Source organism: Xenopus tropicalis, chromosome 2, assembly GCF_000004195.4.
Source record: "Xenopus tropicalis strain Nigerian chromosome 2, UCB_Xtro_10.0, whole genome shotgun sequence".
NCBI lineage: Eukaryota > Metazoa > Chordata > Amphibia > Anura > Pipidae > Xenopus > Xenopus tropicalis.
Window position 1 is genome coordinate 120,264,702 of NC_030678.2, and position 27,665 is coordinate 120,292,366.

General features: G+C 34.6%; 1 protein-coding gene across 4 annotated transcripts in view; it reads left to right on the top strand.

Moving 5' to 3' along the window:
* The window catches only part of nalcn (sodium leak channel, non selective), a 140,515-nt gene that overhangs the window by 25,310 nt on the left and 87,540 nt on the right, over window positions 1-27,665 (top strand). For all 4 annotated transcript variants that reach the window (XM_002937079.5, XM_012957712.3, XM_012957710.3 and 1 more), the window contains 9 exons: window positions 129-268; window positions 728-856; window positions 2,051-2,202; window positions 10,806-10,948; window positions 11,034-11,138; window positions 13,378-13,464; window positions 22,969-23,100; window positions 24,862-25,029; window positions 26,855-27,046. In XM_002937079.5, coding sequence (XP_002937125.2) covers window positions 129-268; window positions 728-856; window positions 2,051-2,202; window positions 10,806-10,948; window positions 11,034-11,138; window positions 13,378-13,464; window positions 22,969-23,100; window positions 24,862-25,029; window positions 26,855-27,046 — 1,248 coding nt within the window. The remainder of the gene's footprint in view (window positions 1-128; window positions 269-727; window positions 857-2,050; window positions 2,203-10,805; window positions 10,949-11,033; window positions 11,139-13,377; window positions 13,465-22,968; window positions 23,101-24,861; window positions 25,030-26,854; window positions 27,047-27,665) is intronic.

Sequence of the window (27,665 nt, forward strand, 5' to 3'; positions counted from 1 at the left end):
CACTCAATCATTCTGTATAGTGGAGACATTTTTGTTTGTATTTCTTTATTTCTACATATTCAAACATTTGCTTTTAAAAAGAAAAATCAAATCTGAACAAAGTTCTTTGTTATCTCTCATTACTCCAGGTATTTGAAATCGCCAAAATCGTTGACCAAATGTCCCCATGGGGCATGCTGCGGATCCCACGACCTCTGATAATGATTCGTGCCTTCCGTATATACTTCCGCTTTGAACTCCCAAGAACGAGGATAACAAATATCTTGAAGTAAGTTCAGGTGTCAGATTTCAGTGTGCATGTTTGCATTCCAGTTATTAACCAAAATTCACCATGATATCTATGGGATGCCTTTCACATTGATGAATTAATAACTGCATTTTATATGTACAGGAACTTTTATGCAGAATGCTTAAGACCTGGGGTCTCTGGATACAGGGTTTTTACCGTAATTTGATCTCCATAACTTGAGTCTACTAAAAAGTAATTTACACATTTAACCCAATAGGATTGTTTTGCCTCCAATAAGGATCAATTATATATTAATTAGGATCAAGTACATTTATTACAGATAAAAGGGAATCATTCAACATATCAACATTCTGGATAACAGGTTTCTGCATAACGGTTCCCATACCTTTATTATGTTTGAATCCTCTTTGTTTTCATTTGCTAACTATAGTTTATGAATGTTTAATATTGTAATGTGTTTGTTTATTTTGTTTTCAGGCGTTCAGGAGAGCAAATTTGGAGTGTTTCCATATTTTTATTATTCTTTCTTCTATTATACGGGATTCTCGGAGTTCAGATGTTTGGAACATTTACCTTCCATTGTGTTACAAATGACACAGTACATGGGTGAGTTTAAACATTCTAAACTTCCAAGTGGAACACTATGAATACATTATTTTCCATTATAGTCAGCAATATATATTTGGGGTATTTTAATTAAGGTCTACAGTACATTTACAAAGCATGCGGCAGCTAAATATAAATGCAAACAATAGACTAAGTTATACAGTTTATTATAGGTGGGCAGTAAATCATGTATTTTTCAAGTTCTTATCAATTATCAGTTCTGGCAGGGTCCCCAAAATTGCAAAACTCATTGTTTACACATTCCATTCATTCTCCCTGCTAGTTCTTAGTGTTCCAGAAAGGGGCAAGGAAAAGTAGGTATCACAACAAATTTTACAGCAAGTTATTTAAAAGGGATCCAAGCCCCACCCCCCAACAAAAGAACTTACTCAGGTTGCTTCTCTAAGCACTTTTGCAGTTTACACTAATTTTACTGATTTCTGAGATATCTAGTTTTAGACTGGCACATAATCAGTTGACTTTTTGACTTTAAAAAGAGCTCCTAAGCTGAAAACCTGGCATTAGCAATATTACACCTATTTTCAAAGATTTATAAAACGTAGTGTACTTATACTTTATTACCCAGGTATCCTGACACTTGCCTGTCAAACATTATTTTAAAACCAAGGACATTAATATAAATATGGTAGCAGCCCAGGGTTGCCATAAACACCTTATGGGTTCTTCCCATTGTTTAGGTAAAATTACTTGAGAAATGGATGTTTAAATATACAACACTATGGGGGATAATGTAATAATTGTCTAGTAATCACACTTGATAAAGGGTATTAACCCGAAACACGTTGTGTTACCGTTACCCATAATAAATGTTTTGCAGCAAACCCGCTGAAGCTTTTTTCCTATTTTTTGGATTTCTACAATTGTCTAGTAATTCATAGCAACCAATTAGCAAGTAGCATTCACTTGTTTTTTAAAACAAATATCTGATTGCTATGAGTTACTACATGTGGGCAAGATTTTTTACGTTATCCTGACTCTGTTCTGTTCAGTGTAATGTAATTAAGTAACATTGCTGTGGTGCTGTAACACGTGACGTTGTAGACTCTGATGCCCTTAGCCCATGCAACAGAATGTCTGAGAGCTCTGGTGTATCAATGCCATTTTTTAAAAACATAGGTTTGATGTTTATTGTGTAGTTAGCTAGCACCATCTCTTTGTCTTTTTTTTTTTAAGAAATCTGACTTGGAATAATTTAGCCATTCCAGATACTCACTGCTCCCCTGAAGGTGAAGGATACCAGTGTCCTCGTGGTTTTAGGTGCGTGGATCTGAAAGAACTTGGACTGAGCAGGCAAGAGCTTGGCTACAGTGGCTTTAATGAAATAGGTCTGTTTAATTGCTTGCTTCTGTTTATTTCAGTGTATATTACATACAGGAGGGGTTTTTTGCATTCTTTACATTAAAATTCTTTTTAGAAATGTTCTATGTGCTCATACAGTATATATCTAATTATCTATAATTGCTTTAAATGCTAATTTGTTGAACGTGAAAAAAATTTGGTAAAGAACTTGCTAGTTCTTTTTAAAAGGCTGCACTGCTTAAATGGGTGGTTCACCTTTCAGTTAACTGTTATAAAATGGTAAATTCTAAGCAACTTTTAAATTGGTCTTCATTGTTTATTTTCTATATTTTTTAAATTATTTGGCTGCTTCTTCTAACTCTTTCCAGCTTTCAAATGGGGGTCACTGACCCCAGTAGCCTGAAAACGATTGCTCTGTGAGGCTACAATTTGACTATTATTGCTACTTTTTATAACTTATATTTTTATTATTGATACACCAGTCTCACATTCAAACCACTCCCTGGTTGCTAAGGTCATTTGGACCCAAATAGCTTCTGAAACTGCAATCTGGAGAGCTGCTGAACAAAAATTTAAATAATTTAAAAACTCCAAATAATAAAAAACAAAGACCAATTGCATCATATTAAAAGTTAACTCAAAGGTGAACAACCCCCTACCCCCCCACCGACACTGTGCATTGCAGCCGCGATGGGAGGGGGATCGCTCACAGTCATTTGCGGGTGGGAGCCGGTGGCAGGGGGCCCGGGACCCACAAGTGCTGGGGCCCACTGGATTTTTTCCTAGTGCCCCGCCTGCCCAGTCCAACACTGTGCTTGTGGGGCAAGCATTAAATCAGGTGTTAACTGGGAAGTAATGGAATATGATATAAGGTTAGGTTTACAGATGCCATGTAATGTTTTCCAAGTAACTGATGGCAGTGAAGAAACTTAAGGATTATGAGTAAAGAACACCAACACTCCTGGATTGCATTTCATTCAGCATTGATTTCCTGCTTTGTTTTCTATGATTAGCTGTTTCTTGACAGTTAACATTTCGGAGACATTTTGATAGAAGCTTACAATTAAATACTTTGACAGTCACAAGTTAGCATTTGAAAAGGTTTCTTAAAGCAACATCGGTTTGGGTATTCCTGCAGCTTATTCATGTCTACCAATCATTTATATACTATGTAAAATTCTATACAATTTTTTTAAAAAAAGCTATTATTAAATTTATCTAACACACACATTTAGTATTTTCTGTGATTTCTGATGGAATTAAAAATATGTTTAAACTATGTTATGGAAAGTCTACCATGAGAGTTTTCAAATACAGAGCAAATGCGACTGTAGCAAAATAAAGATGCTCTGAAGCTGAAAAAACTAAGTAGCATGATGGTTACACAACCTAAACTGAGGTTAAATCAAACTGTATTGTTATAATCCATTTTGGGGAAAATATCATATATGTGGCACTACAACTTAAAAAAATGGCAAAGCTATTATAATTTTGTATGTCTTCTCACGCTTTGGGAAGTAGATTACATTATTCTCCACTGTACTGCAGTCTCTCTCCTAAGTAAATTTCCTATTCCAGGTTTTCTGTGCCACTCGCATCCCTTCTGTTCCAATAAAAAAAGCCATCTGCTGGGCTGATAATACGGGACCTTGGTTGCATTTGCAGATAATTGCCTGGAAGAAAGTTAACCTGAGCACAATTTGTGGATGAACTCACATTTTGTTTTAAGTGAAAAATAACACAAGGATATCTGTCCTATCATCCTGAAGTTTAGCAGTAGTACCAGCTTTCATTTTTATATAATCCCAATGTTTAGCAGTCATACCAGCCTTTATTTTCATATTATCCCTGTGTCTAGCAGTAGTGCCAGGTTTTAATTTTATATTATCCCAATGTTTAGCAATAGAACCAGCTTTCTTAACATTAGTACAAATAGACTGTGATGTTTTTATATACCTGCATGTTTCCATACAAGTTCACAAATGTACACATTTATTTTTTAACTGAAACATCAAATCTAAGTTTTAAGCTGCCCCCCTGGTGAGTGAGGTAGCCCCAAAGATTACAAACAAATTAATATGGGGGTGATTTAATATGTGTCAGTTACATTTACAAAGCTCTTTCCCATGTTGTAATGATTCATTACAGTGCATAGAAAGCTTTTCCATATCATTAATCATTACTTGTATGGATTAGCAGGCTAATGTCACACACAGTGTTTTGCCCGCCAGTAGAAAAAAGATGCTGCCTGCTACCTTCCCATGTGTGTTGGCATTGACAGGAATGGCATCCATCTGTCACTGCAAACATGGGACAGCTTGCAGCCAGAAGGCTGAGTTTGCAATTTATTGACCCAGGTAAGGGTCAAAAGGATGTCCTGTCTGTGTGAAAATCTTTCAGATTTAAATATTCCACTGTACAAGGACTGCAGCAGCCTGTTGACACAGTCCTCTTCAGATGGACCAAATGACTACATGAGACTAAGGCAAAGGTGGTGAAAAAAAAAACTCTTCCTGTCAAGATTTTGAACAATATACAATGAGTATTTCCCCTGGCCTATTTTTGCAAAAGAAAAAGCCAAAATATTTGAATACAATCCAACAGGGAAAATTCTGTGTTGACAGCAGTAAAACACATTGTTACTGCATTGACAGTTTGATCAGACAGTTTGTGTCGGCTTTTCTGACAGAAGAATACATCAAACTACTAGTAATACCTCTGGCCGTTTTAAATGTTCATGGTGTTAAGCTTTGGAGAATCTATCATAGAGTATTTATCTAGAGGCGGTTTGTTTGTTTTTTTGTTGTTGTTCCAGAGTATTTCGATAAGGATGATTGAATATATGAGGTCAGGGTGCATTTGATATGATTAGTCTAATAACAGAATAATTTATTTTTTTCACTTTTAGAATAAAATATTCATTTATTTGCTTCACTTATGGATACGAATATTATGTTATGCTTCAAAGATTGTTCAGGATTTTACTGAATTTACAATTACTTTAATTTTACATTTCCTTAATTAAGATTTCTTACAAGATCGATTGATGTCTTTATTGCTTGTAAGTATTGCTCATATGAAAATCTGCAGCTTCTAACTGATTATAATGCTAGCCTTTAATTTTTGTATTCACCTGCTAATCAAAGTCCTAATTCTGTACTAAACTGTGTATTGCTGCATTATCTGAAAGACTATAATTACTCCTTACGGTAACAGAGGGAATTGTCACATTGGTATTCATGCTGACTGTGTCCTGCTTTGTTATCTATGCAGAGGTATTTTTGCCTTCAGTTTCTGAGCTAGAAATCATGTGGTGGCAAAGTCCTCCATCTGCCATGAGGAAATCTGTAAACTTGTTTATCTCTATTGTGGAATTAATGAGAAGACAAACCCAGCCTCTCTGAGATCTGCCCTTTTCATACCCAACCATGTTACTGACCTGTTGCCAGTTTGTGATATGTTCCATCAGGTGTCCATTTTTAGCATTACACAACTTTTCCAGTCTTTTGTTGCCCCTGTCCCAACTTTTTGGAAATGTGTTGCCCGTTATCAAATTCAAAATGAGCAAAATTCAAAAAATGTTTTTTAAGAAAACAAGTTTTTTTCAGTTTAAACATCTGATGTTGGCTTTGTACTATCAGCAATAAAGTAAAGTGTAACCAATTACTTTATGCATTCAGTTATCTGCATGAAGTAATAAAATGTAATGCTGATCATAGACACATAATAATCATGTAATGTGATTTCATCATGTATGTGTTCATATTTGCTTCCTTATTTGCTTATGCAGAACAACTCAACAGCGCAAGGAATTAACAGTCATGATATGCAAGACTCTGACTGGGACAATTACAGTAGAACCAAATAATTGCAAAAGTGTTTAGTCATAAACTTGGAACTATTCACTAAATTTGAAAGGACAATTTTAGACATAAAAACAATAGACTGGATATATGGTCTATATATGGATATATGATTTGTTCTTCAGCAAGTTCACAAATTGAATCAGCTATATTACAATAGTCAGATTCGTTTATAAATCCCATTGTCTTTATGAGACAGCCTAATATGAAAAGATTTAAAAGATACTTAACTGGACACAGTGGGGGAAAAACCTGTTGCAACAACACTAATAGGTGCATATATTATATATATATTATAAACACTTGTCAGATTAGATTGATTGTAGGGAAATTACGCACTGATGATTACATTAGCTCTTTTAGTAAGTTCCCAATGCAACCGAAAATAGATCTGCTTGTTTCTGTAAATAAGTATAAAAAACACACTGAAATGCATAAATTCCAAATGTGTGGTTTCAAAAAAAGGGTGCATCTTTAGAAATTAAAAAAAGAGGTGGTGTTCCCAGTATGAAACTAATATTTAGACCTTGTTATAAATGTGTTCTTCCTAATGTTTATTTTTTAATTGTTATTAGTAATACCAATTCAGAACAGCACAATTAGAAAATGGGCTAATGGGATTGACCAGTACAATGTATCTAATTACATCTAATAAGTAGCACCAAAATACGTGGCAAAATTGTCAACAGAGCCAGATCAAAGATACATTTTTGCTCTTGTATTGCATCCATGCTATGTCGGGTCTTTAGCAAAGTTCACTGACATCTACGGGCACATTGATCACCTCTCGTCACCAAAATTGATACCAATGTTTGTTTGCCACAATGACAACAGTGTTATATGAAATATATGTCTAGTTGGTTAGATGAAATGTCAATTTGCAAACTGCCAGTTATCCATTAGTGATTCTGATAATTATTTTATTAATAGACTGATAATTCCTATAAACTATTCATTAGCAGCATCTTGTGCAATATTTATTTTTGTCAGGAACAAATCCTCTAGATTAATAGTTAACCTTAATCACCACCTAAAAACTCACAATTCATCAGTATTAATGTTGCCAATGTTGTAATTAATCTAGCTATTACAAGACAAATTAGGGAAATTGCACTTTAGTAAACCTGGGTACTCCATACACATTTTGAAGCATTAATGGGAAATTTATATAGACAATTTTAATACAGTTGACCCAAAGGCCCACCAGTTGTTGATCAGATTGTTAGTTCTGTACTATCTAGTTTTATAAAACAGCTTTCCAATATTGTAACCCTAGGTCAAATGAACTACTTTGTGGCAAATTTATTGCAGTATAAAGTCTGATCCAATTTAATTAACTGTTGAAAATTTCGTGTAAATGTAATGCAACTTGGTTGGCGAGATTTTAAATGAAATCTAAACGTATAAAAAAAATCTATTACAACACATCCTGTTCATCTAATGAACAGGGCACCTGTTATCCAGAATGCTCGAGGCCTGGGGTTTTCAAGATTAGAGATTATTCTGTAATTTGGATCTCCGTAATTTAAGTCTGCTAAAAATCATTTAAATATTCAATAAACTCAATAGGCTTCTTTTTGCCTTTTAATATGGATTAATTATATCTTAGTTTGGATCAAGTACAATGCACTTTTTATTATTACAGAGAAAACGGAAATCAATTTAAAAAATTTGAATTATTTGCTTATAATGGAGTCTGTGGGAGATGGCCTTTCCGTTTGTGGATAATGGATCCCATACCTGTACATTTATGCATCTTTAATTCTGTTCTGTGAATTTTAGAGAAGTGAAATGCCATTGAAGGAATGACATTGTTTTTACAACTAGGTGTATTATGATGTTAGGATGCATTATACTAATAGATATTTGAATTGTTTCCCTTACAAAAGCTATCTCAATTAGTTCTGGTAGACCACAAAATGGAATACAGTGGGATGCCATCCTGCCACTTTTTATTTCCCCCAGCATACTGGAGATTTTGAGTGTGGCTACTTTACCATCTGTCCTTGTAGTTTAATTCCAGCATTGAAGATTGTCCCCACTTGGCTGCTGTATACATCTGTTCCTATTTGTTCCCACTTTATATATATTTCTGTGTACAAACTACAAAGTGGACTTGGAAAAAGGGAAGTAAAAAATAATGCAATCCTTTTTTCATTAAACTTGAAGTTGGCACTGCACTTTTATACTTCTGTATTGGCACTTGTGTATTATTATGTGGGCATTAAATGTGAATTTGGCACTGCATTTATATATTGCTTTGTGTATTTGGGTATTAAACATCAAAAGTGATGTGGGATCACTGTGTTTTTTAATTGTATCTTCATATTTTTGTGGTCATTGCTTCTGGGCAACCACCAGCCATTGTCTGCAGATCCAGAGACTTTGACAGAAAAAGCAATGACAGTGGGAAAGTGTTCCAAAAGAAAGACATAGTTGTAATGTATGGTCAGTCATAAGTAGTGAACCATGTGCATGACACAGTAAATGAATTCAGTCAGAAACATTACATTTGCTTCATCTATATTTGTAGCACAAAAATTGGTATACCAAGCCTAAAATCTTTCTAACATTTGTTGTTCTGCTACACAGATAATTGAAGGAATATAGTCACACCTTTCCATTAGACCCCTGCTTTATTGGGAAATGACAGATGGCAGAACACATCTGGCAGGGTGTTGATTCAAAATCTATTTTGATATGCTTAACATACAACATAAACTTGCTTAATACTTTCTTGTAACTTTGATTTTGAAATGAACAGTTTATGCTATATAATTTTACATTGGGTTTTTTTTCTGACAAATTAATGTAAAAATGTTTTTTTTTTTTTAATGTTCATAGGTCAGCCAGTTTTATATTAATGTGCATTAAACTGCTAGATGTATGCTTTTAGTATATAGTGCTATGTAGTGTTGGTTACTAATAAATCAACCCTGAGAGGTAACTGATTATTCAGTGGTCAGTTTGACTCCATTACTTGTGTTTAGACCAGCAAACAATAACAGCCCCATAATGACCAGCTTACTAATTTCATTATATACTATACATATTTCCAGCCTTGTTTCATCAGCTCCAAACATATATTTAAATGTACAGCATAACAAATATAAGAAATAAGCCAAAATGCATGAACGCACATATGGACTGCACCCAGGCCTTGTAAACATATTGCAGATGCAGTTATATTGTAAAGAAAAGTATACATATGCTACATATTTTTCTGAGTAATATAACAATATTTTGTGTTGGGTACCTTTTTAATATGTCTTTACCACTGTGGTAATTTGTGCACAAAAGGAGCGTGTATTATAGTCACATCTTTCAACTACTGATTTATGAGCAATACCAAGCAATAAACATATAAATCCACCATAATTTTTATTAAATAATCGTGGAAATAATAAAATACACTTGTTTCATGGTACACAATGCAATTTTCTTTTTTATTTTGTTCTTAAGACTACTCAATATAAAATATGAACATTATGTTCTAACACCACTAAATGCAGATAATTGCAAAGCCAGTATAATCTGTACGCTTTTCTTTTTTAAACCACAAGTGTTGTTTCAAACCTTAGAATTATATGATTTAGTAATCTTCCAGTAATTAGGTTTTACTATTTATAGTAGAGGGAGTCTTTTAAAAAGCTTTCTTCTTGACAAATGCTAATGCATACTTCAACATTAAGAACATGCATAGAGTGTGTATTCATGGTTGTAATACTAAAATGCAACAAATACAATACAATAATACAATCATTTCAGACATCAGTATTTTTTAAATAGGTAAAATATTTAGAATTTTTAATGGGGGGAAAACCCTCTTATTTTTGTCACAGAAAGGATTAATAAATATTAATAAGATATATGGCTCCACAAAGAAGCTTCCTAAATGTATGTAGTAGTGATGAGCGCGAGCAACTTTTTTTTATGCACAAGACTTTTTTCTCACTCCAGATTAAAGTCAAACAGGCATTTTGTCTCAGTGGATTTTTTGCCACAGTTTCAAGAAAAATTTGATGATGAAAAAATGCGAAATTTCACTGTGAAATCCATGCCTGGCGAAAAAATTCTCTCATCACTAGTAACTAGACGTATTATTATTATTGAAGTTCGCGACCATTTAAGGACTTCTGCAGATTTGAGAGATTATTTTGAGATGATGGGGAGGGTTTTAGTTCTATTTTTGGCATTTAACAAATATTTGAATGCTTTTCATGCTATAGATTAATTTTAAAGTATAATCTCAATTCTGTGCAAAAGGAAATTACATTTTAGCTATGAATATTTTTGTCTGTTTGCCTTGAATAGACTAACACTACAACTACAGCTGTTAATGTGTAACTTATAGTACTTTCTATAGTAGTTTGTTAAAGTTTTTCTGCATAACAGGTAACTAAAGCCACAAATATTCTCACCAAGAATAATCTAGAATACTCCAGAAGCTAGTATAGAATGTATAAAATTAAAGGCATATAGCCATGTGGGAATTTAACTCATGTGATGTTCCCAACTGCAACATCATGATATTACAGACACACACACACACACTCCTTGCATCTGACTGTGACCAAACCTGAAACAAAGGTGCTCTTCCGAAGATTACTGGGGACCAAAACTTCCTCTCACCTAGATCTGTAATTTTAAATTTGTATCAATTTCTTTACCTCTTTACATGCTTAACTAGACCATTCTTTTGTCAATGCATGCTATGATACCATACATTTCATACATTTTCTAAAAATCTGGGTTTTTTTCAACAGGAACCAGCATATTTACGGTTTATGAAGCTGCATCTCAAGAAGGATGGGTTTTTCTTATGTATAGAGCAATAGACAGCTTCCCCAGATGGCGATCGTACTTCTATTTTATTACCTTAATTTTCTTCCTTGCCTGGCTTGTCAAGGTACACATCAATCTTTTGAATATATTAATCAAAGCTTTAAAGGTTATTTCACATGCATGTTTTTCCTCTTGTTTTTATTTCATAGAATGTCTTCATTGCTGTAATTATTGAAACATTTGCTGAAATTCGAGTGCAGTTTCAACAGATGTGGGGTTCTCGAAGTAGTACTACCTCAACAGCTACCACACAGGTACCTCATATATAACTGCTCCATTATATCATTCCAAGGTTTCTAAGTTCATTTTCAGATAGCAACTATTAATTGTATTTAGCTTCAAAAGGTCACCAATCCATTAGCAACTGAAGCAGTAGTGTTTTGCGATTTAATTTTTCGTTGAATTTTCATTGAAATCTGAATTCCAAAGGCTTCATCAGATTTTATGGAGAGCATCATTCATGCCATTGGCAGATCGGCCATTACTCAAAGACCAGAAATTACTATGAATTATTAGCATGCCTTGTAGACAGAATTCACTCTATACAGGTATGGGATCAGTTATCTAAAAAACCCATTATCCAGAAAGCTCCAAATTACAGGAAACTCACCTCCCATAGAGTCCATTTTAATCTAATAACTCATTTTTAAAAACAAATTCCCTTTTCATTTTAATAATAAAACAGTATCTTGTACTTGATCCCTACTAAAATATAATTAATCTTTATTGGAGACAAAACAATCCTATTGGGTTAATTAATATTTAAATTGTTTTAAAGTAGACTTAAAGTACGAAGTATGGAAATATCCCGAGCATTCTGGATAACTGGTCCCATACCTGTATATGCAGCAGTCCAAAGAACCCATCTAAGTTGAATATTTATAATCACAACTCCTTCTATGTAACTTTCTGTTGCTTCTCTCTATTATCTTGTCAAAAGTTTGACTCCAGAATATTTATCAGGATGCTTGGAATAGCACAGAATAAAAAGTGAATAGTGCTTTGCAAGCCTCAGACCATCTGAAATGCGTTTTGCAACATGTCAAATTTGGTTACAAAGACATTTGCTGAAGGTCAGATAATATCAAGCCCTGTCCCTTTGGTATTATGTGTCAATTTTAGTTTAGCATCACACCCATTGCTTTATTCTAAAGTTACTAACATTCTAGACTATTACAGAATTTCCAGATTTGTGGAAATATGCAGCTTAAAGTTTTAGAGACTTGAGAATATTTTGTGATTTTCAGCTATCCATGAACTTGTTGTTTTTATTGATTTTATAGGGCTTGTGTTAAATATTCTTTTTGCCTATTGTTTAAAATTAAGTTGTGCTCACCACTAATTTCTAACTATTAAGGGGGGGGGGTGCAATGAGGCTGTAACCACAAAATGTATTTGTACAGAAACTAAAGTCCACTGCACTCACCCATTATCAATACATATAGGACATTAAGACATTCTTTGCACTAAACTACCAGACAGTGCCCTTCCCTTACTAACAAAACAGGGATTGTTTGTCCATATATTGTGATAGGGAACAGCTGTTTTTACAAAAGGCATTTCTTTGGACAGGAAATTTGTCAAATAATGAACACCAGAAAAAGGAGATTGGCTGCACAGTGTGGGTGTCAAGAGTTAGCATGATAACAATGGGTTACTCAGACATAGAAAATCCACTAAAAGACAGAAGGAGCACAGAAACCAGGTTACTGTAAAGGGATATCATTAATATTGAACTTTCATTAACTTAACAAGTGTATTTCTTCTTATAATATTTTAACATATATATATATATATATATATATATATATATATATATATATATATATATATATACATGTGATGGACTGCATGTGAGCTGACGGTTTTTTAGCACCTTGTATCAACGAGAGGCTATAGCATACTTTTTGCAGTTTTTATATTTATTGAATATTCATGATGTGATGAATTAGATTTGTTGTTTGTTATGGCTTCATAGTGTGATGAATTGGGAAATGCAAAGTGTACTTTCTTGAGCTGAGACTTATTATGAATTTATATCTGATTAAATGAATTGCAAATACAAAGCAGTCCTGTTGTCACATTTTTTTTGAGGTTTGAAAGTGGGATTTAGGCACTTAGGTTGCCTTGTATTTTATCCATGCTTTTTATCTTGTCTTTGTAAATTATTACCTATAGCACAGCCTTGATATGCGGCAAAGCACTAGTACACTATATATACCAAAACCATGACATCTGGGTTAGTAAAATACTGTCAAACTTTCTATAAGATAGGCAAGTACATGATAGCATTAAAGGGGGTTACCATTATAATCACAGCCATTTAAATGGTAGTGGATAAAATCTGTTAGTGTCAGAACATAAAAATCATCTTTCAGTCAGGTCAGAATATTTTATCTCCAAAAAAAGGTATATGCTATGGTACTTTGCAGTTTTAATCATTTAAGCGGCATGTACATTTTCATATTTGTCATTTTCTATTTTCTTTTGAAGATGTTTCACGAGGATGCAGCAGGGGGCTGGCAGCTAGTGGCAGTTGATGTGAACAAGCCCCAAGGCAGAGCACCAGCTTGTCTACAGGTATAAAACAACATGCTGCTAAATAATGAAACTTTTTATGAAGAAAACAAAATGGAATGAACAGTGTTTTGATAAAATGGCAAATGTGTTTAGTTTATATAGGTTTTGCATAGATGTAGAAAATATAAATTTTTCAGTGGCAATATTTCATTACTGAAGAGCTAATCAAAGGGTAATGTGCCAGCAGGGATCATTTGGTCAAACTTAAATACATACACTTTGTCCTATATGACAGTTATTTGTTTGTTCTTTGACTAGGAGAATGAATAAAATATCAAAGTATACTGTTTTGTATACTGGGTTGCTGAATTAAAACAGCAGATGCAGAAAACAGCATAATGCAGATATGACTATTATGTATACTATAGTCTGGCTATGGATATATCACTGAATGCTGCAGAATGTGTGTCAGTGTGTTTTGTGCACATGTGTTTGTCAGGTTGGGTCAGCAGGACACTAGGGAAAAAACCTGATGGGCCCAGCCGACCAAGGCCTGCTCTGAGCCAGGATATTTGGACAGTATATGTGGTGCGGGAGAGGGAAAACAGAACACTATAAATACAGTGGAAGCTAGATAGTTTATATTTTACTCCTATATAACTCTTGTAAAAAAAGGTTATAATTAATTGATTGATTTATTTATATTCAATAAATTATCACTTTTTTCCACCTGTGAATGCAATTTTATATGGTGTTCTATAGTGTCTGATTCTTGCACCTAGGCCATAAACAACATTAAATGGAGTTAATACCTTTTGCAGATATATAAACACTGCTGAAACAGATCCTACAATCAAGAATATATTCAGAATTATAAATGATCAATAATTGCACGGCATGTAGGCTTTTTAAACTCTGGTACAAACCAAGTTAGAATGTTGAGTATATTTATCCAAGGCAAATTTATTTGCTCCCCTAAGGTCTGTCTGAGGAAAGAAATATTTGCATGTTTTATATGTAATGTAATTAATATCTCAATGTGTGTTTTCATTGCACTGGCTTTTAAGTCATTTCTCTGTATTCTGGAGCTCACTACATGCTCCTCTGCATTAGTTAATGAAATGAAAGGAAGCAGTAATGGAAAAGTGGTTATTTAGGCGTATGAGGTATACTGCCAAGGAGCTGGTAGATGCTGAGAACATGTGTACTGTGTATGCTGAAACATGTTTTTTTTCCTCCAGTAACAGTGCCACCTGCTCATATTAAATATATAGCAGCATAATAGTCAATAGAAATGACTCACAGGTAGTCCATTATACTAACATGAGAATTATACCAGTATTTGAAGTAGCCTACAGTTGACTTTAGAAACAACTTTCCTGACTAAGGCACAACCATTTGTTACACATAGTTATGTGTATTTCTGAGGTGGGAAGCAGAGAGAGGGTTACTTTATCTCTCTAAAGCACATCATTTAATAGCAATGATAACTCTGCTCAAAGCAGCAAGCCTAACTGTGTGCTATTGTGTGCTGAATTGCCACTGTCATCTAAAGTAGTACTGTATCTGGACAGAAAGTGTTTTACTTTTTAAAAAAAATATTTTGCCATCAAGATCCTCATGAAAAAATGTTATGAAAGAAAATACATCTACATAGTGTGCAATAACAATACTACTGCTCTTATACCAAGTTTACTGACACATATGTATTAAAATAAGGTTTCCAGCAGGTTTAGTGTCTCTGTGAAAAATAATTGCCAAAAAGTTTGTGCCCCCTGGAAATTATCTACCCTTGCACTTCAGATAGTGTCTCCTAGTGGGCAATTAGAGTCCCATCCTGCATCTATGCAGTGTAAAGAATGAAGTAGTCAGAGCATGCATGAATCAGGAATGAAGAGTGCTGCGTGTACTATAAATGCTTCTCTGGACAATACTTGGGAGGTTTTATGTTTGTTGTTTTCTTTCTGTTTTGCTTTTAGTGCCTGGGAATATGCGAACATGGGTTTTACTTGAGCTGTAGAAACACTCAGGTACTGATAGTGATGGATTTATTTGAACTCAATAAAGATCTGACTTTTCATTTTCGAAGCAAGCCTTGTCTCGTTCAATAGTCTGCCAGTTTTTGAACCATAACACTCCACGTCCCTATTACATTTGCAGATGAACAGCTGGAATAAAACCTAAAGGCCTACAGTCTTGTTTTGAGGGAAGTTGATGTACTGCTGATATACTGGTGTTGAGAGCAGGGGCCCTGATGGATCCAGTTGGGAGGCAGAAGGGAAATGCCCACAGGATAGGTTAGCAGGAAAGTGATAATATATTGGACAGTGCTGGTAAGAGATACTTCTGGTTCACTGTATCAGGAAACACATACCTATATAAAAAAATTGCTCCATTTCCCTCCAGCCTCTATTCAGTCTCCAACTGTGCACACTAATATCTGTTCTGCATATGTGCACTGTGGCTATTGCTTGTTTCATGCTTATTTGTGTCAATTGCTGGTCTGTACTACATATGGAAAGCTCAGTATAGCTTTTATATGTGTCATGTTTGGTTGTGCTGCATTATAGGTTCAACTTGTTATTGTTGTTATTGGACCAGACATATCAAATTTACAGGTTTATAAACATTGTAAACTAAAGTTCCCAACAATCCCTACTTGTCATGGAATGTTGGTAGTTGTAGATTGGCTGAACCACTAGGATTTTTTAGGCCCATTTGTTATTTTCTCACTGGTAGCCCATAGTGTTGACTGGTTCCAGTAGATGATGTCACAAGTTTTTTATACAGGTTTTGCCATTTTTGCTTTTTTAAGTATTGCATCAAGTAAATTGGCAGACAAATGGATTGTAAAGATACTGACAGAATCATGTAGAATGTAAGATCAGCATGTACAATATAATTTGTAGGAAAATTAGACTTTGTGAGGGTGTGGTATGCAGTAAGTTGGGAATGTAGCTTCTGAAATGTTCTGTTGGTATGCAAAATACTCTTATTATTTGGCTCCAGATTTTTATTTTGAAAGATGGTAATAATACATTATAAGCTAATCAAAGCTATTTATTTATTTTTCTGTACATGAAACAAATGCTGAAACCAGCATTACATTACTCAGATTGCAAGTAAACTACATAAAATAGTATAGGTGGTAATATAAATTACAATATTGTTGCAAGTATATTAATATTGATTTTGTAATATTAATAAGATTCTTTTCCCGTTTTTTTGCAAAACACAGCTTGTCTTGCAATCTACACTTGAGTCTTTTTTTGTGTATAGCATGTTCATACTACTGACATGCATTTGGCTTCCTTAGCTTTGTTTAGTAGTGTACTATTCTAGTCATGGATGGCACTTTCTGGTGTATTCTGCCTCATTGACAGTACACCCACAGGAAGAAATTAAGTTTCACTCAAAGGTGGTAAGTATAGTATAAAGTGTTTATAATTGAAGATCCATTTTATTGAATGTCTAAGAGTTAAATTGCTTTACGTTTTTCTTGCAAAATGATGTGATAAGTGCTATAAATTATCGCTGCAATTATTAGGATATGTGCATGAGTCTAGTGTGATGATGCATTATGTATCAAGGTGTCAGGTGCATATACAGTATTTTTTTCAGGTTCCTGGTTGGGGGAATGTAGAAATATTTGATGATGATCAGAATGCAGTTATATTTAGTACTGAACTGATTCTGTAGGCAGCAATTTGAGCAGTAATATCTGGCTCTCTTTAGCTTGTCTTGGGTTGGAAAATGCACTATATTCCTTTGCCAGTTCAAACATTTTCCACTAACAGTTCTTTTTCCACAGGACCTGTTCAGCTAACTGTATGGTATGAGCTTAAAAGCAAATAAACTGTGAAATAGCATAAGAGGCAGTCCATTAACTTTTTATCAGCTTCAAACACTGTTTACTTACAGGTGTTGCAGCAGTTTTTAGCAGACTTTACTCCTGCTGTAGTTCAATTCCCCTATTTGCAGTCTATCACTAATCTTAGGATTCATCTAAATTCACATTACTAGGGTCCTTGGACCCTGGCCAGATGGCATTTTGAATTTCATGTGTAGAACAGTTACTTTAAAACCTACAAAGAATAATAGTAAATTACCAGTTGAAACTTGCCTCTGAATATCACCACCTAACTTTTATTTTAAAATAAACCACTCCTTTAAATAATGGTGCAAGATGTGGCATTTGGGTGGTCAGTTTACATGAAAAGAGGAAATAATTATATAAAAATAAATAAAAGGGGGATATGTGTGATTTTTACAGTAAGTGAAACCAGCTATACTCCTTTACATTATTTACATAAATTGCAGGTACAAAAAAAAGTCTGGTTAGTCAGATTTGACATCTATATCCATTCATTCACAATGTTTTTGAAAAATTTTTTTTAACCATTGCAACTTTTAGTTTTTAGTAAACAGTCACTGCTTGCTGGTAAAAATGCTATAAATGAAAGAAATGTGTCTTTGCAAAATACACACTAATGCAGGTTTAATCTTGTTTGTAGCCTTCAAGATAAGGTCATTAATATTAATTAAAAAGGAAAACAACACCTGCTAAAGTATTATGTTAGATCTTTAGCAACTAATTAGCATTCAGATCATCAAGCAGGAAATATGCATGGATACAGTGACAAATGGCAGCTATGAAAATGTGGTTCCACCTTCTATCTTCAAAGCTAGATAAATGGGCATTAAATTATGATAAATAAAACCTGGTGAATTTCATTTTCACCTTAATTCAGAAACACCAATAATACTATAACATAATATAAGCTGGAGTACACACTATATGTGTGCTATTAATTACTTGTAAAATGGAAATAAAACTTGCATCATATCCAGTATTTTCTCTCTTCCCTAGTATGCAAACCACCATAAAGGCAGGACTGTCATAATAGGCATTCCACAAAAAAAAATTAATCTTTGAACAGCCTCTTTGAAATCTTTAAAAGAGAAGGAAAGAAAATCCTTCAGGGCACAACAGGAGTCTGCTTAGTTTGCTCCTCCTTCCCCTCCCATAATAATTTGCTCCTGCTCCCATAATAATTTGCTCCCCCCTCCCAACTCTATGTAATCTGAGCTACCAGCAGCTAGAGCTACAGTATGAAAGCTACTGAGACCAAGCTAAAATGGCAGCTGCTGTCTTAAACAGAGGGAGCATCAATGGCTCTTTACTCAGGTATGGTAAAGCTTTCTACAATAAAATGCCAAAATGTCTTTCCTTCTTCTTTAAATACCTGCCACTCTGGTTGTTTAAAGGTTAATAGTAAGGCTGCAAAATCCCCTTGATCACTTAAGATTCCCTTTCCTCACTGCCCCCATTTACTTTGGCTGTTTGCTACTGATCATGCTCAGTTCCTTTCAATGCAGGTTATCAAACACGCCCTCCCATCTAGTAGCCAATGAACCTCCTCTCCTGGGCTCAGCTTAACCGTTACAATGCTCATTCAAAGCAGTCCTTTTTTTTGTTTTTCTTTTAATCAAAGTAAGTTCTGTCTGTGTAAGCCTGCAATTTTGATTGCATGAACTTCACACTGCAATTGTTCTGTTTGCAGATCTAAATGGCATAGGCTGCAGCAGCAGCATCAGTGGTTTCAGAAGTGACCAGATACAACTTTCCTGATCCCAACTCTCTCTGTGCAAGCAGTGACCCCAGTATATTAAGACATGGTTACTCTAGCAGTGACCCCAGCACACCTTTGCTCCTGTCTTTCTAATTGTCATCACACAGTTACTGTATCTCTGACCAGTGAGGGAATAGAAAAAGGGATCAATTAAAACAATGAATAAACGAAGTGAAGAATTGAAAAATTTGTTTACAAAAATAGTTTTTTGCATTTTTTTCTACAAATGGAGGCAGATTTATCAAATAGGGAAATTAAGCCATTTAATCTTTGAATTTTAATTTAATAAATAAACTTTTACTTTTGATTGATTAAATAGATAGGTCAATTCAATTAGTTTGAGCAAAACTGATTTATAATATTGACTGAACCATCCAGGTATTTGATACCTCGGGCACCCAAAAAATCAGCTGGTCTGCAGTATTAAATCCCATGGAAAGCTCTATTTTTTTTTCCCGGTGGATTAAATCAATATAGATATGATGTTGACTGGTTGATGTTGATAGTGATCACATTTACTTTCCTGGAAGATCAATCAAATATAAAAAAAAATGCAATTTATCTGCAAAAACAATGATCCACATAATAAATTAATTATTGACTTCTAACAATGTTGTACTAATGATAGCTAAAGATCATTTAAATACCAACAGTAAACCAACCACAAAAATAACAATTAGGATGTTCTATTTGGACGCTATAAATAGACCCTTTCAAAAAGCTGCAGCAGCTGCTGCTCTGCATGGGGATCAAGAAGTGCATTTAGGCCTCACTAGATTTGCCTCAAAGTAAGGTTGGTCTCAGTTTGACAAGCACTGCAGGAGACAAAATTAATTATTCTCTAGGGTAGGAAAATCAGAACTAGCATGATGAGACTATAAAGAAAATAAATAGGAAATGGAATGTTACGCCATTGCCAGTGCAAACCAAATTTTTCATTGCTTCCTGTGAATAAAAGAAAGGCAGCAGCCCCATAGACTAATACAGGTATGGAATCTATTAAATGTAATGCTTGGAAACTGGTGTTTCCATAATACCATAATTCCTCAACTAATACCTACCTAACTTATACATACTAAAAGCATTTAAACTTAAAATAGCAAATGGGATTAATGCCAGCCTAGGTAACATCAAGTACAAGGTACTACAGGTAAGGAATCCGTTATCTGGAAACCCTTTATTCAGAAAACTCAGAGTTATGGAAAGGTCATCTTCCAAAGACTCCACTTTAATCAAATAAATCAGATTTTAAAAAAAATTCATTTCTTTCTCTGTAGTAATAAAACAGTACATTGTACTTAAACCCCCACTAAGATACAGTAGAGTTAATAATGATATTGGGTTTAAATGATGTTTCAATTATTTTTAGTATACTTAAGGTATGGAAATCCAAATTATAGAAAGACCCCTTAGCCGGAAAACCCCAGGTCCCGAGCATTCTGGATAACCCATACCTGTATCTTATCACAGAGAAAACAATTCAATACAAATATAAAGATGTCTGTTTAAAAAGGATGCTATTTACAATGTCATTGCTGCATTATAGTAAAGCTTTCTGGATAACAGAAACATTTCTAAATAGATGCAGGTAGAGCTTTTTTGAGCTAATCAAATTGCATTCAGAGAAAGGTAATAGCAACTTGACTGGATAAGACAAAAAGCCTACTGTGAGAAGGAAGTTAATTATAATTGGCTGAGGTGCTTCTTCCAAGTCACTGGCAGGGAGGGTAATAATATGCATACAGTAAGTTAAGGGACAGAACATTTACCTGGCAATATACAGCAATATTAAACATAAATAAAAAATTGAATACATATTCAATGCATATATATATAAACCAAATTTGCTTCCAATAAGGTTTAATTATGTTTTAGTGGCAATCAAGTACAAGGTACTGTTTTATTTCTACAGATTAAAAGGAAATCATTCTAAAAATCTGATTTATTTGATCAAAATAAATCAGTAGTGACAACCAATGCCATATTTCTAGAAAATTGGTTTCCATAAATGTATTTTCTTGTATATATCCAACCTTAATGATGTTTGTTGTGGTGGGCATCAGCCGGCTATCAATTTTTTTAAATCTTTCATTTAAGAATGTTACATGTATGTGTATGGCATTGGTTAATGGCATATACTTTTTTATTTTATTTTGTTTTTAAAGAAACTCTAGCAGCACTACTGTGACTTCAAACCTGGTTTACCTGGCACTCCATGAACCATAGCAAATTGCCATCATGGTTCTCTGCAATATCTTACAAAGTGTTAACGGCACAATATCTTATATGCACCGTTTGCTCCAAGTATGTGTTAGAGGTGTTGTTCCATTACTGTTGATGAATATTAACCAAAGGATTAAAGATTATCCCTTATCTGGGAACAGACTTTGAAATAGGTTTTGGTATTTTTAACACAGCAAAAATGTATGCAGTGATATTTTCTAATTGCAAAAATCAACTGCGAGAGCAACAGATTCACAGAATATTTGTTTCTCCTGACAAATCAGTTGCAGCGTGTTTTCCAGTATTTTGCTTATCTGTTACATTGCCTTGAATATGTAAATTAAATGTAATTTTTTTCAAAACGGCAATTGTTTTTGCTACCAAAAATACTTTTTCTGAAGTCTGAAATAATTCAAAAAGCAAACGGGCAAATAAACCAGTACCACCCTGCCCCCCCCAACCAGGGGTAGATTTACATAGATAATAAATTGCCCCAGGGATTTTACCCAGAGCAACCAATCTGATCATTGCTTTTTTAACTAGTAGTGGACTGATCACAATTAACTGATTACGTAGTTAAGTTGGGTTGAAAAAAGACCGAAGTCCATCCAGTTCAACCCTTCCAAGTGAACCCAGCACTCACCCAAACCTATAATGACACTCTTTACACTCACATACATAAACCATATATACCAACATCAATATTAACTGTAAATTTTAGTATCACAATAGCCTTGGATATTATGCTTGTTCAAAAAAATCATCCAAGCCCCTCTTAACAGAATCTGCCATCACAAATCACTCAGAAGGGCATTCTCCAACCTCAAAGCCCTCACTGTGAAAAACCACCTACGCTGCTTCAGAGTTTCATTCCTATAATCTAAAGGGGTGGCCTCTGGTGCGCTGATCATTTTTATGGGGGAAAAAACCCTATCTGTCTATAACCCCCTCTAATGTACTTGTAAAGAGTAATCATGTCCCCTTGCAAGTGCCTTTTTTCCAGACAAAAACAACCCCAGCCTTGACAGACTAATCTCATAGGTTAAATCTTCCATCCCCTTTACCAGTTTAGTTGCACGTCTCTGCACTCTCTCCAGCTCATTAATATCCTTCTTAAGGACTGGAGCCCAAAACTGCACTGCATACTCAAGGTGAGGCCTTACCAAAGACCAGAAATTGCAATAGCGCAATTTAAAACTCATGTTAGTAAAGAAGACACTGTTAATTTTAATTTAAAGAAATCCTCACATTTTAGCTTCTTGCTGTTGCCCTGTTGTGCTCTTTTTTTGTTTATTTTTTAAGCCAAAGAGGCATAAATATGCAGACAATTCAATTCGGACATAATATAAATGCTTTCCTTAACAAAGGACAGGTGAAGGTGAAGCTCTATCTGTTTTGTGAGTTGTGTGAAAAATCTTCTATGATGTAGCTCTGCAGAGGTGCCACTGAAAGGATTATCGATTTAATTCCACATAAAAGAAAGGAGGATTATCTGTTCAATAAAGCAGATAAAAAAATGCATTGCGTAGGCATTACATCACATATTTGCTAACTGTCAGATCCTTAACACGAGCAATAATCTTACATTTTTTTCCATAAGATTGTAAATGTCATGTTAACTGTTAAGACTGAAATTAAAATAGGGTGGTCAGAATAAAGTACAAATCTGCTGCCTTTGTAATGAATATATTTCTTTTTTAATGTGCAGAAAATGATGAGATCTTCCATTTTCCACATGTTTATTCTGAGCATGGTTGCTGTGGATGTAATTGTTGCTGCCAGCAATTACTACAAAGGAGAGAATTTTAAAAGACAATATGATGAGTTTTATCTGGCCGAGGTAAGTGTACAAATTGCTTTGTGGCGATATGTACATAATGTTCACTGTACTATAATTTACTCTCAAGTTCACATCCTTTTTGTGTAAGTTTGAATAAAGTCTGTCAGACAGTATTCTGGGAGCCAGTTGCCTGAAAGAAAATGTCAGTGGTAATGAGCTGATTCTTGAGTGGAACTCTGAAGGCAATTTATAATGGTTGCTAAGCTGTTTAGAATCATCAACAGTGCAACTGACAGGAACACTTATATAACATTTGTCGACCCTTAAATAGTGCATCTTGTAAGAACATGGTTATATGGTTATATTGAATATAATTAGTAAAGGGAGGGGGGCACAGATTATTTTCAAATTTTTAGTTACTATGGTAAGTTATCTCAAAACATTCATGCTGTGAGTCATCAATTTCATTCATTAGATATATGGTATTTGGTTATTGTCCTGCATCCCCAACACCTAAAATTTGCAGCAAAGTACTTTTGTAAATGAGGATTCACACAGATGTGACTGTATTTTAAAGGGCATCCTTAACCACAAGATTATTTAGGACTTTGAGTACTATAACAATGACGTAAAACAAGCAGCTCCAAACCTGTCAATGCTAAAAGGTTATTTTTTTCAAGTGGATACAAGTGGAAATACAGCAAGAAAAGAATATATTGGTAAATGCATAATAGAAGTGCAAGAACTAAGGGAAGAAAGATGAGGCATCTGCCCCCATAGGGAGGTATAGAATCAGGTCTTCTTACTTTCTTATACATGCTCTGTTTTATATTTTAATTTTACAGAAGCAAGCTTCTGCTACTATATAGGCACACAGTTCTTATATATCAGAAGTAATCCCTTTGCACTCTAGTTCAGCACTGTCCATGAACAGAACACATAGAGCGATAGGGAGAGAATGGTACATGGGCTGTAGGAAAGAGAATGGAAAAAATGGCATATGAAAAGAGGAGAAGAAGGAGAGACTGGTTTATGAAAAAAGGTAAAAGGGTAATGTAAAGAAAAGTGGTGATGAAATTAAGGAAGGCAGAGATATACTGTTAATGTGAAAAAAATTAGGGAAGAATGGACATATGGACAGTTATAAGAAAGGACAAGAATTAAAGAAGGCGAAGAAATATGGAATAAATGTACATTATAGGATTAAAATCAAGACTGTTCTAGTAAAAAAAACAACTGCTTTATTTATATATCTCTATATATATGGGGGTGGGACCAGGTTCAGTTGCCATGTTTGCTCAGGGCTGTTGATACACAGAAAATCAGCGTGTTTAACTAACTAGTCTTCAGACTAGTACATTGTTGCCATCAACAATTGGCTCATGGAGGGCCCATGCACATCTACCAGTAGAAAAAACAAGTAAATGGCCTGATTAAGTCTTTGGTCCCAGACATTTTTCACCCTGTCCAGATGAATTCTAATGAAGCCCTAAAAAGATCTGGATCAGGAAGGTTATTATTGTAGTCCAAATGGTCAGCAGTCACATTTGCTAGTGTTTGGCAGTAAATGTGGAAAGTACCCAAACTTTGCATCAATGGTCTCCCTGAAGAAGTCAAAAGCACGACTAAACATTTTGGGATTTTATCTATTCATAAGCTGGGTGTTCTACAACAATTGTAAGTGCAATACTTTTATATTATAAAATGTATGCTCTGATTTTACACTATGGGAGCATTCTTCTATTAACCTAAGTTATTCAAAAGGGCATCAAAACCAGAATTATTTCATGTATATAATATTTCTTTCTCTTTCAACCATAGGTGGCATTCACCATGCTGTTTGATTTGGAAGCTCTTTTAAAGATTTGGTGCCTGGGCTTTACAGGATATATCAGTTCATCACTACACAAATTTGAGCTTTTGCTTGTAGTTGGAACTACTCTTCATATTTATCCTGATCTTTACCATTCACAGTTTACATACTTTCAGGTAATGCTTAGTTACTGTTTTTTAACATACTGATTTAACATACTAATTAATATCTAAATATAATATAAATATAATAGTTTATGTAACGTTTATCTTTTGTCTGTTAAGGTTTTATAATTACTGTATTTCATAATGTATTGCTTTAATGGCAGAGAACAAGAGGTGTTTATATTTGTTATTATGTGCGCTTTAACACAATAGTTAGTGTTTTAGTGAGCCACATCTACCCCATGTGTTGTATAAAACTTCTTCCAATTCCATGTGTCTTTTTGTGCCAAGACTACTGATGGTGCAATAGGTACTGGTTAACAACTAGGAATGACCTGTCATAAGAATGGAGGCAATAAAATTACAACCCTGGGTTAGATATCTATTTATGCAGTCAGGGAACCTACACCATTTATTATTACCGCTTGTGCATCAGTGTTTCGGGGGGGCACAACCAACCCTTCGTCAGGATTTAAACCCAAGTGCAGGTGATACCTTTAGGTCAAACAAAGTCCTTCCTGCTGCTCCGACAGCTCCACAATGACCTATAATTCCAATGAACACGTCTTTCATTATCCCATAATATTGCTTCGCAAGGGAAAAATAAATTTAAAATCCTTCCTACCTGCTTTGAATAATATGTAAAGTAGCAAAAGCTTTTAGCTTTACCATTACATTTTTCTATCTCCACCGGCAAGATTTATCTGTCGAAAAAAAAAGGGAGAGAAAGTGTGTGTCCATTTCTGAACCTTATAAAAAGCAAGACAAACTATAATTTTTATTCATGCTTCTTGGATGCACTGTAACCAATAACCACATCCAAAAGGCTTCCCATATGAAAAGAGATTGTTTTGCATTACTACTCTCCTATGCCAATTTATTTGTTATACACTATTATTATTATTAACATTTATTTATAAAGCGCCAACATATTCCGCAGCGCTGTACAATAAGTGATGTGAGAGTCATTCATTTGAATTTTATCCTGGATGGCAGGGGAAGCCAGTGCAGGGATTGGCAGAGTGGCACGGCAGAGGAGGAGCGGTTGGAGAGGTGTATGAGCCTGGCAGCAGTATTCATTATGGACTGGAGTGGGGACAGTCTTTGGAGGGGAAGGCCAATTAATACCAGCAATGTTTTTTTTACCTTTTCTTATTTCTTACTTTCTTTAGTACCTTCCTCCTTCTTTTCTGGTTTATAATTTCTTTTCACAATGTTGTGTTTGTTTAGTTTAATTCGAATGGCTTTTGTTTTCTTGCCTACCTAGCCAAAACATGACACTTTAAAAGACTACTTCTTCTGAGTTGTAGATGGCACAGTCCTGTCATTTTATTGTAAACCCCTTACTGGGATAGTTACAAACCTCTCTGAAACATTGATGCACAGGTGGTAATAACAAATGGGGTAAGCTCCCCAACAGCAGAAAAATTGCATGTGGCTTCTTTGAATATCCATGCTGTGATAGGTGGCTATAGCTACATAAATACAAACTAAAGCTGTCCATACACCTAATGATAAAAGTTTCAGGTACCAAAAGAATTTGAGTTTGTTAGCATACTCCCTGGAAAAAATTTGCAGTGACCTTTTCTAGGTAGAACTGTGGAGGTTGTCTGAAGATTACATGAAAATCTGTTGCCTAATATGGTTCATAATGGGAGTTGTAGTGTCAAAAACAGTTTTTGCATTTCTTCTCAGCATATAATCCAATGGATTCTAAACGTTAATATTTCTGGGCATTTACCTAAACTAAGCAATGCTATTACATTTAAATTTGAAGATTAAGAATGGCTAAGCACCCATTAGTAACACAATATCACAACATATGTTTCCTTTGTAGGTTCTAAGGGTGGTGCGACTGATTAAGATTTCTCCTGCCTTAGAAGACTTTGTATATAAAATATTTGGACCTGGCAAGAAATTAGGAAGTCTTGTGGTTTTCACCGCTAGCCTATTAATTGTAATGTCTGCCATCAGTTTACAGATGTTCTGCTTTGTGGAAGAGCTGGACCGTTTTACAACATTTCCAAGGGTTTGTGTTATCATTTTTTTTCTCAGCAACTTATCCTGAAGCAATAACTCATTTACTTCATGAATTTTAGTGTTTTAGCTCTCCATGAAATTGTAAGATTAACCAACAGGTAACTATTAATTTATTTATTTTAGTCAAATTATACATCATTTAGTTTATCAGTTCTAACACTTTGGGTGGAGAGGTTGGCCAAGTCTGCTTAATAAAAGCATGTGGGTCTCTGGGCGATATAATCTACAAACAACATTTTTAAAATTGGATTGGGTTTTATCTTTTTCCATCTTAAACATACATCATGTTAAATTATTATACTAATTTCTTTTCTACTAGAAAAATTGTATTCATTAAAAGTTAGTGCTTGTACACAGAGTTTGCTCTGTTTTGTTTTCCCCCCAAAGCAATCAAGCTCCTATGGACTTGTATTACCAACCCAGAGGAATGGCAGCCTTCTAACAGGTGCAATCCATGAGTTCCCAGTCTTTTGGCTTTTAAACAATCTCTCAAAACACAATTCTGTATGGAAGCATATCCTCATTTTATCTAAAATTCCTTAAGGCAGATTTCCCACGGAGTGATTTAGTCCCAGTGGAAAGGCCTACGCATTGCTTCAGTTTTCCAA